At 39.3% G+C, this 13972-nt stretch overlaps 1 protein-coding gene across 1 annotated transcript in view; it reads left to right on the forward strand.

The window, feature by feature from the left end:
* The window catches only part of ADAMTS19 (ADAM metallopeptidase with thrombospondin type 1 motif 19), a gene marked incomplete at both ends in the record, with an annotated part of 182712 nt that overhangs the window by 32796 nt on the left and 135944 nt on the right, over positions 1-13972 (forward strand). Inside the window, one exon of the mRNA XM_080920449.1 lies at positions 6797-6968. Within this exon, the coding sequence (XP_080776575.1) occupies positions 6797-6968 (172 nt within the window). The remainder of the gene's footprint in view (positions 1-6796; positions 6969-13972) is intronic.

Below are 13972 nucleotides of genomic sequence, written 5' to 3' on the forward strand. Positions count from 1 at the left end.
TCTGGTGATAAAACCCTGAGTTCTTTTGGATAGCCAGTGTGCCTTTGACAGCAAAGGAGTCCAGCCACACAAAACCACTCAAGATAAAGTTCAGAGCCCTCAGCAAAGTGTGACTCTCCTCTGCATTGCGAGGGATAAGTTCTGGCCTTGCTGCAAAGATTGGATGTCTACCATCTGTGAGGTGCTGTGCTTGACATCCAAATCCTTTGTGCAGAATTTTTTCAAGATGAGGATTATTTGAAATAACAATCACATGGCAAGCTTAGCTTTCTGCACACAGTCTCCCAAAGGCAATATGCACCCGGGGCCGGGCTGTCTTTGGTTTGAATCCTGTAGTCATCACGACTGGTTTGTAATCTTAGGACGCAGTAAATCTTTTGGAAACTCACTTGTGCAACTATAAAACTAGTGAATTATCAAGTGTGTTCCAAGATCAGTAAGCCTATTAAGTGAAGTAATACTTACAAAGTACTTGCCACATAAAAATTTTCTCTTCCTATGAATGTTTAAAAAAGAAACATAAAAGTGACTGCATATAGTTTTAGCATGCATGGGCTGATGAGATACTTTGTCAGTGACAAAAACTCGGTTTGAGAAGAGGGGTTGTTAATTGAGTTACCTCTGTCATACTGGCTATTGGGCATGTCTGTGTGGCTTTGTTTGTTTTACTTAATGATTCTTGTGGGAGAACCCAGTGCATTGTGGGTGGTACTATTCGTTGGCAGTTGGTCATAGGATGTAGAAGAAATTATGGTCTCTGTTTTAGTTCTTGCCTCCAGATTCCTGTCCTGGTTGAATTCTTGTGTGACTTCCCCCAACGAAAGACTGTGATCAGGACCTGTGAGCCAAATAAACTGTTTTCTCCTCTTGGTTGGTTTTGGCTAGTATTTTAATCCCAGCAGCAGAAAGTAGCTGGAACAAGGGGAAAATAGAAAGTAGATGGAACCATGAGAAGAAATATCACTTTGAGAAGCATTTGTTCATTTTAGAAAGGATGATTCACAAAGTGAGATCATGGAACTGAAAGACGGTGAAAACAGATTTAACAGGAAGCAAGATTACTGGGGTGGAGTGTTGGGCTTGTCTCTCTATGCGGGCTTATCTAAGCAGCGAGTTATAGAGGCAGAGGACAAGTACTGATCAAAGATTAGCTTCAGAATGAAGACCGAGGCCTGTTTAACACATACTTGCTACATCAAGTGGCATTTCCACTGTGCTGATGTTCATGCAGTCATACTGTTGAGGTTTCATGTGAGCCCCTTCCCTTCAGTGTCTAGGAGAAACGGTTTTAGCAGCATGCATTCTGAGCCTTTGCCTCTTAAAGTCTGTTCTCGCCTTCTGTGACTTCATCTGGGCCTTAGGTGTCAGGGTTGTATTTCGGATGTCTTATTCGGAAGGTGAGCTCAGCTCTGCATCTTATCCCTTAAATTTCAGCCACCCGGTTAGTTATCTCTGTCTGTAGCTCCATCTGTTGCAAAAAGAAGCTCACCATGTCTAGATGAGGAGGTTCAGGTGGTCAGTGGCTGCTGGGACAGGCCAATTCATTTCCTTCAGGGGTAAGTGCCTGTGTAAGTTGTCTGACCCCAAGTGTTCTATCCTGGGCAAATGTACAGGTGCATTGCTGAACTGACTCCGGACATTGTATCTACATGCACTTAAATAGATGCAGATAGACTTGTAACAATAGTAAAGAGAAGACCAGGAGTTTGAAGACAAATTGAGGATGGGGGAGTGAAGGATGTAGATACAATGCCCGTGTATGATGTTCCTACAAAAATAAAAGCAAAAGTACCGAGATAACAGGAAGTGTGACAGTGAACAGTTCAGAGTATTGGGAAATTCTGGCTATCCTTGTAACGATCTCTGGATTACAACTCACAGAGGCGGTGTTGACACTCAACGTCTGAATGAAGATAGAATAGTCAGTTAAAGTAAATCTTTTTTTTTTCTAGAAAGCAAATTTAGGATGATGTTTTAAAACTGAAATTTATTTTGGAAATTTGGAACCTTTGATGCTGGTCCTGGCTATATGAATTTTAAGCAAGCCATGGGACATTTCCAAGGTGCCATGTTCTCTGATTTTAAGTGGTCGGTAATTCCCAGCTGATCTCTGGGTGCCTCTGTATTATTGTACTTTTATGATTCTCTTTGAAACTTCTTGGCTGTGAAAGGAAACAGAATGACTTTTATAGTCTGGTTGCTTGAAAAGTTTCCTCGAGATATTAGTTGGACATATAAGGAAGGCAGCATTGGAAAAGGCCAGCGGAAGAAATGAAATCTGGATTTTCCCTGGATGAAGTCATAGGTGCACGGACACAGAACAGCGAGTCGGTATGTTCTCTTTTTTTTTGTCCAGAGGAGAGTAACATGCGGGGTTAAGAGCAAATCTCAGAGAGTGTCGAGGCTGGTAGGAGCCCTTCTGATTGAAGGCACGAGGCTGCACGCTGACCCATAACTCTTCTTCTCAGACGTCCCTGGGCAACTGAGAGTAAGGCCAGACAATAACTACATTAGACACTCAGGAGTGGAATCACCAGTGCACATTTTAATGATGTGCTCTCACATCCCGCCGTAGTTACTACTTAATGCGTAGCTACTCCATGTTTGCTATTAAGTCTCAACAAACTCAACAGCTTCACTGAAACTTTACCTAGAAATGAAGAAAAGTGGGAGGGGAGACCAAGAAAGAATGAGGCAGAGGCATGAAAGAGCGGGACTGTGAGTATCGAGGGGAGAAGTGGTAAGGCAGGTACATCACGCAGGGCGAGCAGACAGGGTCACACTGCCTCTGGGCTGTGTAAGTTATCAGTGAGGTCTCCATCACGTGCTTAACATCTGCTCATCTCTGAAGGAGTTTCAAATGAATTTGAACAAATGGAAGAGTTACACCCGAGTCACTGAAGAAGCAGTGTTTAAACAGCAATGACCACTGGTCAGATTAATGTTCTGGACGTAATTAGAATAGGCCCGTGCATGGGCAGGAGCCGTGGGTCTCTGAAAGGAGACCCATGTCATCGACAGCTTAAAAAACAAGACCTGAGCATATGACACAGAAGCACCGGCAACAAAGAAGTAACAGCTGATTTTCACATAAGCAATGTTAAATTGCAAAAGAAACCGAAATTCTTTTCAAAAATGTTCTTTATTTTTGTGTGTGCTGTATAGAAATATGTGGGGGGGGCACTGTGTGGAGGTGTGTATATATGTATACGTGTATGTAGAGGCCAGAAGACAACCTCAAGGCCACCTACTTTGTGTACACATGGTGTAGGTAGATATATGTATATGCATGTGTGTGTGCATGCATATGTGTGTGTGTGTGTGTGTGTGTGTGTGTGTGTGTGTGTGTGTGTGTGTGTGTGTACTTTTAAATAGGTGCATAGAAGCCACAGTTCAGCATCAGGTGTCTGTCTACCTCTGTAGCTCTCTCCTTGGTTTTCTGAGGTAGGGTCTGAACCTGGGGCTCACAGATTCAGCAAGGCAAACTGTCCAGCCAACTCTCAAGATACACCTATCACATCCTTCCCAATGCTGAGCTTTTCTCTAGAATTGTGCAGGCAAGTGCTACAACTGTAGCTTTTTACATAGATGCTGAGGAAGCCAGTCTCAGGTTTGCAGAACAAGACCTTTATCCCCAAGCAATATGCCCAGCCCCTACTGTTTTCTTAGTAGGGTTTCTCAATAGCTTGAGGCTGGCCAACTGGACAGGGCCGTGGGGCCGGTGAGCACTCTAAGAATCTGCTTCCCTCTGTCTCCCTAGGGATACATAAACAGTCTAGAGTTTGTGAGGTGGGTTCTGTGGTTCAAAGTCAGCCACCAGCACTTGAGGGGCAAGTATTTGATTAAATGATAACCTCATTCCCCAGACATTCATACATCATGAAATCAAATCATCAACAATACATGGACATTACAACGGAAATGACAATAGGAACCACGTTCGGTCTAACATTTATTATCTGATATTATCATACAGTATTTCAAAGTAACTTTGGAAAAAACAGAAGTCTTGTCTACACAGCAGCACACCACGCTGCCAGCTCACACTTGCTTTCAGTTTCTTCTGCGCTAGCACGAAAGCAAAAACTGCTGAACACTGGAACACGGTACAGAGAGGTTAATGGGGGTTTGTAGTTTTCCATAGCTTGTAAAACCACAGTGTAGATAAAGCAATGTATTTTGCTAATAGAAAAAAAAAAAATAAAACCTCTCTCCAAGGACACAGAAAAGCTGAGGTTTAATCTAAGCTGGTACCTTGAATGATACAAATCAAAGCTACAACACTAAGTGTATCATGGTACAGATTTCCGTCTCTCTTGGAAAGTCCCCAGTCTGACGTTTGGTGCTAATTGTGCCTCAGGGGGAGGTAGGTCTGGCACACAGTACTTAGACTGTAGGTGTGCACTGGACAATGAGTCACCCTTATAATTATTCTAACATTTTTCTTTTTTAAAAAAATGGCCATTTTGTTTTAAAAAATGTCTTAGATAAAGTTTTAATGTCCCAGAGAGCCTATATTATAGTTTCTAATTCTTAGGCAAACAAAATGTAACAAAAATATATACATTTCAAGCTATACTTAGTGTGTTGGTAGGGGAACATGAAATGTAATGCTTGGGTACTTATATTCAGTACATGTGTCGTAATTACTCAAATAAAAAATAACAGGGAGCAGGTATAGAGTTTTTAATCAGTAGCATACCCCAGGATAAAGACATTCACTATGTTTTCAAATACTCCTGTTACTGTGTATATGAATTCACAATAACTTTTTTACAACCCCATTGTTAGCAATAAGTCATGGCACTTCAAAATCAAATTATAGATTCTATCCTAGGGGCATTATATTTTGCAAAATACTACATATAGCTTAATATTTTAAAGCTCACTCTTATGAATTTAGCACTTTAGAGTCTGTTGAGAGTGTCTTAGTTTATGAACTCAGAATTTAAGTGAACTTGGCACATTTGTGTGAGATGTGTAACATCCTGACTCATCCGTTAGTTGGGATGCTCTTGCTGGCTGAAAGGGTGAGTGAATCAGGATGTTCCACAAACCCATGACCCAAGCAGAGCACTACCGCACTTCATCATGCACACCAGCTTCTGATCCACACCACCAAGTCTCATTTCGGTTAGATGGCCTATATCTTTAATATGTATTAACTGGTATATTTTTATTTTGTACTCTCTTTTAATCATCAAAATGACCAAGGAAAACATTTAAGAGTCCATGTAATTATGTTAACATCCATATAAAAATATGTGTGTATGTGTTTGTGTGTAGATATAGTTTTATATACACACATACCATTATAAAAACTTGTTAGATTAAAAAAAACTTACTCTGTTGTTGGGGTGGTAAATCTTGATTGAGGAATAAGGACAGAGAGGGGAGGCAGGGTTGAATAATAATTTCTCAGAATTTTATTAATTGTTTGAATAACTCAAAACTGATTAGAACTTTTATTTCCTCTGAAGTATCTCACAGTGGGAATTTGATAAAGAATTAAACAAAGCAGTATATACTTACCACTTCATGTTTTTTAATAGAACATTTAATTTCTTCTGATAAGGAAGTAAAAATTACATTTGAAGTTATTAGCTGCAAAAATGGAGAAAGTAGATACAGACTCTTAATCACTGAATTAATTATTATTTGGTAACTAATTTATATTTCGTTAATCTTTTACTGTCTACTAGAAAGAAGGCCATGAATATTTTCAAAACAATGCATATGTAATATTTTCAATGGACTTCTAAGAAAAATGCAGGTTATTTACAGAGCAAATGTAGTTTTTCTTAATCCCCTGTTTGGAAAGATGACTCTATCTAATGATTGTCTATCTATGTGTCCAAATTAAAATGGGCAATCTATTTCATGTGGTTATATGAAGCCAAATTAAAAACATCCTATGCATGAATTATTTTAGGAAAGTTACTTATAAAAAATTGCCTGCTAAAATGTTAACATTTTAAAATGTGTGTTACTGATGGCTTGGGTTAAAAACTTAACTAATAGATATTAAAAAGACCAACCTCTGACAGTTCCCTGTGGGGTATTTTCTTAGTTATAATGCAGTTCATATTTCAAGAAGGGAACACAACAATGCTGAGGCTCAGCCTCAACGTATAACAAAAACACAAACTGATCATTTGTATTGATCCCAACTACATTGGCAGTGTTCGCGCTTGCAGGCCCAGTGAGATAAGTGTAAAATTCTGTGACATGAAATTTGTGCTTGAATGTGCCATGCTGATGTTCTGATTTATTTTGAAAGGTTTCTGAAGTGTTACGTGCAGAGTTTAAGACATTTTCTGTGCTAATTTCAGTGCCGTAGGCCTCATTTGCCTCAGCATTTTACATGGATTACTTCACTAAGGTTGAGGTCGTCAAGAACATGGACCGTGTGGTGCCTGCAATTAAAAACTGCCTGCTGTCACTGGCCATGTTGTTCCTGTTAGTGACCCCATGAGTCTCTCAAAGTCAGTCTTTAACATTCCAGGATTTTTTACTATGCATCTGTTGCTGGCGTCTTGCCCCCCACCCACACAGGCTCAGATGAACTAACTGGAGTTCATGCTAGTTCAGTAAGGGCATCGAGAGATGAAGTCATACTATGAGAAGGTGGCTGGCTTCCTAGTGGGGCTGCAAAAATAGCTTTGCAAGGAGATCGTGTGCACTTTTGTTAAAGAAAACACAGTGTGGGTGTGGAATCTGAAAAGCAATTTCTTGATGGTGTTTCTTAAGTATCTTTTTTTTTTTTGTGTGTGTGTGTGTGTGTTATGTGTTCCAGATGGGCTTTATACAACTCAATGAGGATTTCATATTCATTGAGCCATTCAATGATACAGTGGCCATAATAGGTCACCCACACCGTTTATACAGACAGAGAAGGGCCACAGACGAAGAAGTCACCGTCACCGAGAAGTCTGCTGTTCAGAGCCATCACTGTGGTGTCATTTCAGGTAACTCTTCCTGAGAAGATTTAACTCAGCATGTACTACAAAGTGTGAATCCTTTGAAACATTGTCTCAGTCTTACCACACCCACCCCTTCCTTTGTGCACTCACACTCCCCTGTCTCTTGATTTATGTATTATTAAAATGGAATCCAATTTGCTTAATAACAGTTAGATGTGTTAGGTTTGTTTACTGGTTGGTGTTTTTATGAGGCACTGTATTTTAATGTCAAAAGATGGGAATTTGAAAGTTCTTCATAGGATCCTACATTGCCATGTTCTTGAACTGGGAAGACTTTCTTATGTATTCAGTCGCACCGTAGAAATGACAGACCACGCTCCAGACTTCTGAGTGAATGCTGTGAGCTCAAAGCCTCATTCATTTACCTCTGGGAGAACTACAGAGATTTTTTTTACCCTGAGAAAAAGCATCCTGCTTTCTTTTTAACTCATTAAGTACCCTCTTGGAATATGAACAGCAGACTAGGAATGAAAATTAAAAAAAAAAATATATATATATATATATATACTTTTATTGTAGGATCTTTTGGAACTCATAAATATTCCAGCCACCATTGTCCCATCATGATTAATCTGTGATGTCACAAGTATAATAATGTGGTTTTGTTCATTTGTTTCTTTACTTTCCTGTAACCTTTAGCCAGAAATCTGTCACATTGGCAAGAATACAAAGAGTACTAAATGTTACTACAGCCAACATCAGAATAAAATTGCCTGCCCCTAAGACAGGTCTCTTAGACATTTAATGTGGACGTTTCAGTAAGTACTCATTAAGGAGTTTTTTTTTATTATTATTATCACATGAGAAGATATGAGTTTAAGGAAGATTTTCAGTGTAGTGAGTTTAAAAGTAGACTTCTAGGTTCAGATTTGAGTGTTAATGCAGTTCATGTACAGGATATAAATTCTAAAATCGGCTGTGGTATTTGAGGGTAGGTTTATGAAGTGTGAGAGTAAGAAATGTTTGCAGAGGCTACAGCTCTCCAGGAAGAAATCTGTCTTGGGAGAAAATATGAAATATTTTGTGTAGGAGGTTTCTTTTGTAAAAATTTGTTCCATATATGAAAAGATCTTCAGTGGTTTGGTGAGATTGTTAATTCATTGTACCAGATAAGACCATGTTACATAAGAGCAAGCCTCTTCCCTATTTTAGAATCTGTTCGTTCACACGGAGGGCAGAGCTGGACAAAATTTGGAGTATTATGGACAAAAAGAACACGTTTAATATTTGAAACTAAAAACAAGAGCAGCAGTAATTTTGAGACAGTCTGTTTGAGAAGTTTGCTCCGACTTAATAAGATACAGGATTTAAATCCCAGTATGTGAAATAGCTGTGACTGATTCTCCAAGACTACAATGCGTTTTTGGTCACCTCCATTTCCCAATACAATAGTCAACACACTGACCTCTGGCTGGTCCTCTCTGGACCTTGTTAGAGAGCACTGGAACATTGGGTGTACCTACCTACTCTTTGAGAAGCCCAGGATGGACTTAGTGAAGGCTTTCATTTCTGGCTTGCTCAGAATCTAAAGCAAGTTGTTTTTTTCTGTACAGTCAAAGATTATTTTAAAGCTCTCTTTTAAAAGGAAGTTTGCTATGTATAAGTCATCCTGAGAATCTGTACCTGTTAACTTCTGCATCCTGATGAGCTCCAGCCCTTAATTACTCACTCTAGCGAAGGACACAGTGCAGGCTTTGTGTGCCATTGTTCACAGGGACACGGAGTCGAGAGCGTCCTTGATTGTAATAGGTTAATAAAGCATAAGCGCATGACTCATATTTGGCAAACATTCTTTACAACGTTCCTGATGCACATGACATAGCACATATGATATGCATAATATATTGACCTATTTGGATACACCATTTGCATGCGAGCACAGAAAGCTGTCAGCAATCAGATGTCTGGTTGGGCTCACCTATATTGGGGAGCTCTGTGTTTGGAAAGCATTTTGACATCAACTTCGTGTGAAATATATCTATCTTATTTCTGTGCACTGTGTGCACTGCTGCATTCCACTGTGCACTTCGAGCCTAGCCATTAACACAATAACACGACATAGGCCTGCATAGCATTACAATCTTCTCACAAAATACAAAGATGTCTCTCAGCTTGGTCTCTGTGTAACTCCTTTTCCTCATGTAAGTGCCATGTGTGGATTATGGATCATGTGTCTTTTGCTGATTATATTATTTTTTTAAGGGATACTTTCCTACTATTTGGATGACATTTAGTGTTACTTTTTAACTTAACAGTTTTTTGAGAATTTCACAGAAGTGCACTCTGTTTATATAATTTCTATATGTCTCTGTCCCCTTTCCAGTCTTCCAATATCGCCACCTCAACTTCAGTGTGTTCTTCTTTACTATTTTTACTCACACACACACACACACACACACACACACACACACACACACACACACAAATACAATATGCTGAGTATATTTAGTGTTGCTCCTATGTAAATGTGTCAAGACTGACCACTGGGATTGACTAACCCACCAGGGACTTATCCATGGAGAATACTGATTCACTCTTTTGGAGGCCATTAATTGACGTATCTCTTCACCTAGGAGTAAGACTTTGTGAGTTCTTTTCCCCATCCATGGTGTCCTGTCAACCAGTATTGTCATTATTTAGGTCTTATTTAATGTTTCATTTTATTGAGGCTTAATTAATAGGTACAGTTTCCCTTATAAATAAATACATATTCATATACACACATCATCATCATCATCATCATCCTGGGCCTCTGGTCTCACAACCTTTTTTCACTTGGTTTGCAGCGTTCCCTCAGTTATAAACAGAAGGGTTGTGTTGTGGATGTATCAGTTAGGGCTAGGCATCACAATCAGTTGATCTCTGCTTTATAACCAGTTGTGGCTTTATGTAATGCTTGCCACCTGCTGCAAAAAGGAGTTCCTTTGATAAATGGTGGAAGCTCCACTTCTCTTTGGGCATAAGGATCATTGGAGCGTGATTAGGATACACACTGGTTTCAGGAAGTGGCAATCTCAAGATGCTCTGGCACATCAGTCATTGGCTTGGATTATAGTATTAGGAATAGATTTTTTCCTATTGAGTGTTCCTTATGTTCAATTAAATGGCTGTAGGTTACCCTCAAGAAATAAATGCCACTATTGTACCCTTATGAATGTCCTGCTGGGCTGGTCATTATTGGGATTATAGTTGTCACAGTTGGGTTAGACTATTAATTTCTCTTTGACAGCTTGCATAAGATATAATGTAAAAGAGGAAGAGAGAAGAGTTTAACGTCAGAGGCATCAGACTTGAGAATCATCTTTAGTCACCCACAAATTAGTATTCAGTGAAATTTATATCTTTGTATTTATCTTCTGTATGGATGCTGCAGAAAACAACTACTTAACTCACAGTGTTGTGGAGCTGAGAAATTTCCAAGAGATGAGTAATATATTGTTTTACACAGCAGTCCATTAAAAATTATTCTCTATAGTGATAAATGTGATAAGAATCTGAGTTCACAATTTTTTTTTAAAGTAGGGACCTGGGCAGCAGGAATGCTGTCCACAAGCTAAGACGAGGGGCCAGGCTGTCTTTGTTCAAACCATCAGGTCTCACTTCCGGAGTTCACACCATCAGGTTTCTCTTTCAGAGTTCACACCATCAGATCTCACTTCTTGAGGTTGTGAACTTGGGAGCTTACATCTCTAAAAGTCCATGCACATTGGGAACAGGATACCTGGACCTCAAAGCTCTTCTCAGAATTAAATGTGATTACATGGAAAAATAAAAAATATATTCATATTTTAAATGTTAATTGGGCAAGGGCATTTTGGGCAGAGGAAGCAAAATGTAGGAAGATTAAAGGCTTGATAAAGCATTAGCCAAGGTGGCTGAGCCACATGTCTATATTTGAGGATATATAGTCTAGAGAAGTAGTTGTGTACTGGATCATGATGATGTTCATGTGCTCTGACTGTGACTCTCATCTATCTATCATCTATTTATCTATCTATCTATCTATCTATCTATCTATCTATCTATGTATCATCTATCTATCATCTATCTATCTATCTATGTATCATCTATCTATCATCTATCTATCTATCATCTATTTATCTATCTATCTATCTATCTATCTATCTATCTATGTATCATCTATCTATCATCTATCTATCTATCTATCTATTTATCTATCTATCTATCTATCTATCTATGTATCATCTATCATCTATCTATCTATCTATCATCTATTTATCTATCTATCTATCTATCTATCTATCTATCTATCTATGTATCATCTATCTATCATCTATCTATCTATCTATCTATCTATCTATCTATCATCTATCTTAAGGTCTTATTTATTTTTATGTGCATTGGTTTTATTGCCTGCATTTATTTCTGTATGAGGTAGCCAGATCCCCTGGAACTAGAGCTTCCATGTGAGTTCTGGGAATTGAACACGGGTCATTCATAAGTATTCAGTGCTCTTAACTGCTGAGCCACCTCCCCAGCCCTACACTGTCAATGAATAATGTTTAGCATTAGGGAGTACTTGCATGCCTAGTGTACTCCATAAGAGAACCTGGGCATTTATGGGATTGAAAACGAAAGCCTGAGCCTACGGCCAACTCAACCAGGCCACTGTTGAGTAAGTTTCTATACTCTGTCCAGCATGGCTGGGGCGACTGTCAGTGTGGGCAGGTGTCAAGGGTGACACACACTGTGTTTTTTTTCTACATATTGAATTCCTTCTCACATGGGAAATGTCCAGCAGCAGCTCTGTGTGTGGCAACCTGAAGGAGCAGAAGATGGTCTGAAGACTTAGGAAATGAGTAACAAGCTAAGCAGCGGTGTAGACAGTGACGACATTTAATAAACCAATGGCTAGGTTGAACGAGAGTTTCACGCAGGCTTGAAATGATTAAGAAACATAGAATGTTCCAGATAGTCTATTTACATGTAAGCTGCAAAAAAAAAAAAAAAAAACCCACACAAAACAAAACAAAACAAACATTCAGAAGAAGCTGGCATATTGGGACTCTGACGGTGACAGTAAGTAATCTGTCTCCATAGGGAAGGAACTCTCCTTGATCATGTTCAGCCCCCACTTCTTGTTTCCTTCTCTCAGATTCCCTGGCTGCTCTGTCTCCTTTCAGTGCTTTCTATATTCACTTGGTGATATGTAGACATCTCCAAGGATGCCCTGTTTGCTTTGTATCTGTAATTTCATTTCCTTAATGAAGGCGGTAGAATTCAAACTGGCTGGTTCGACTTCAAGCTCCACGTTCACCTCCATTTCAGCTTCTGTCCTGGACTTCCAGCTCCTACTCTAGTGTTTGCCTTAACAAGCCTGAAGATGAAGCTATGGAAAGAGGGGACATTTTATTGACAGTTAAAATTAAGTTCATAGCTATCATGTTAACTTTTTATTTCAAAAGTGCTATAGAAGTCCTTTATACTTTATAATAGGTCAATACCCCTTTGGTTCCTTATGCTTTAAATTTAATTTTAACACTAATTACATGCTTTCCCCCCCCCCCTTCTGCAGTTGAATTACTGTCAATTCTAAAAAGTTTCCAGAAGCCTTTAAATGACTATCTTCTATGGCAATTGTTAACATTTTAAATTCAGCATAGAGAAAAAGCATTATTTTGATGCCTGTTATGATTATGAGCCCAGGAGTAAAATCAAGTAGAATAGAAAATGGCAGCCATGGCTGAACGGCTTCCCTTCGAAGTTGGTAAGAAGAAGTCTCCTTTGAGAAGAGAGTCAAAGCTGAAACCATAGCACACAGCTTCCCAGCAGTGAGGGAGGCGGTGCTGATGGAGAGTAGCCCTTGGATGATGAGAGAGGAACAGCCCAGCTGCTCCGTTGACTCAAAGATGTAAAATTTTAAAATGCTACATGAAAATCTGTTGTCTTAGGAAAAACTAGAATCCTCAGTTCAATGCAAAGAGAACTTGTTAAAAGACAAATTGACTAATCCTCTGGCCATGCTCACCTTTAATATTCCAAATCTCTAAAATTTCTCACAGGGCTACTGTAGGCCTCAAAAGCAGATCTCTATATACACTGGTCATTCTTAAGTTTTGGTGTTTTCTTTTGTAAGGGAAACACTCCGTCCTCTCTCAGAGCTCTTTGTTTAGTGGTGGATATACAGAGCAAGAGAGCAGAAAAAGGCATAGAGTTTGTAATGAATAATTCACTTCACAAGAGACACCCTTTTGAGGGCAGTAAGAGACCACGCTAATGGTTCCAGGGAGGCTCTAAGTTGCCATAGTAAATTGTAGTGGTTTGGATGAGATATTGTTTGAATCTTCAACAGCATGGTTCAAAAGTTTTCAGAGAGCCAGGGCAAGATCGTGAGTCAGACATCATTCAGTGTCCCCATATTCTCTGCCTTATTGCTTTTCGTGCCTGACCCCAGTGCTATCCCCTGTAATGTGTACCCGAACTCACTACAGTTTGTCTGGATTCTAGCTCACTGGGAAGGAACCAAGAGGAAGAAAGTCAAGTGATTTTGTTTTCATGATGACCTAAGAATCATAAATACCAGCTCCTCTCATACTCTGCCCTTGAACATTTTGCTGGATTGTCACACAGTTGACCATTAGGTTGAACAATGCTTCTGGTTGGATAGTCACCAACCAGCCAAGAGTTAGGAGTGGTGGTTTTGTTGGGATGAGAGTGGACACTTAAATACAATTCTCTTTGTAACACACCGTCCCTAAAAACAATGAAAGGGCAATCACAAGCCAATGAAACTGTGGCTGTTCAGATAGATGTAGTGTCTTTTAGTTACTGTATGTTTCCATGTTCATTTTATGACTGTAGTGAATGAATGCCTATGACTGTCGGGAATGAATGCCTATGACTGTAGTGAATGAATGCCTATGACTGTAGGGAATGAATGCCTATGACTGTAGGGAATGAATGCCTATGACTGTAAGGAATGAATGCCTATGACTGTAGTGAATGAATGCCTATGACTGTAGTGAATG

This window comes from Micromys minutus (genome assembly GCF_963924665.1).
Source record: "Micromys minutus genome assembly, chromosome: 8".
Classification (NCBI taxonomy): Eukaryota; Metazoa; Chordata; class Mammalia; order Rodentia; family Muridae; genus Micromys; species Micromys minutus.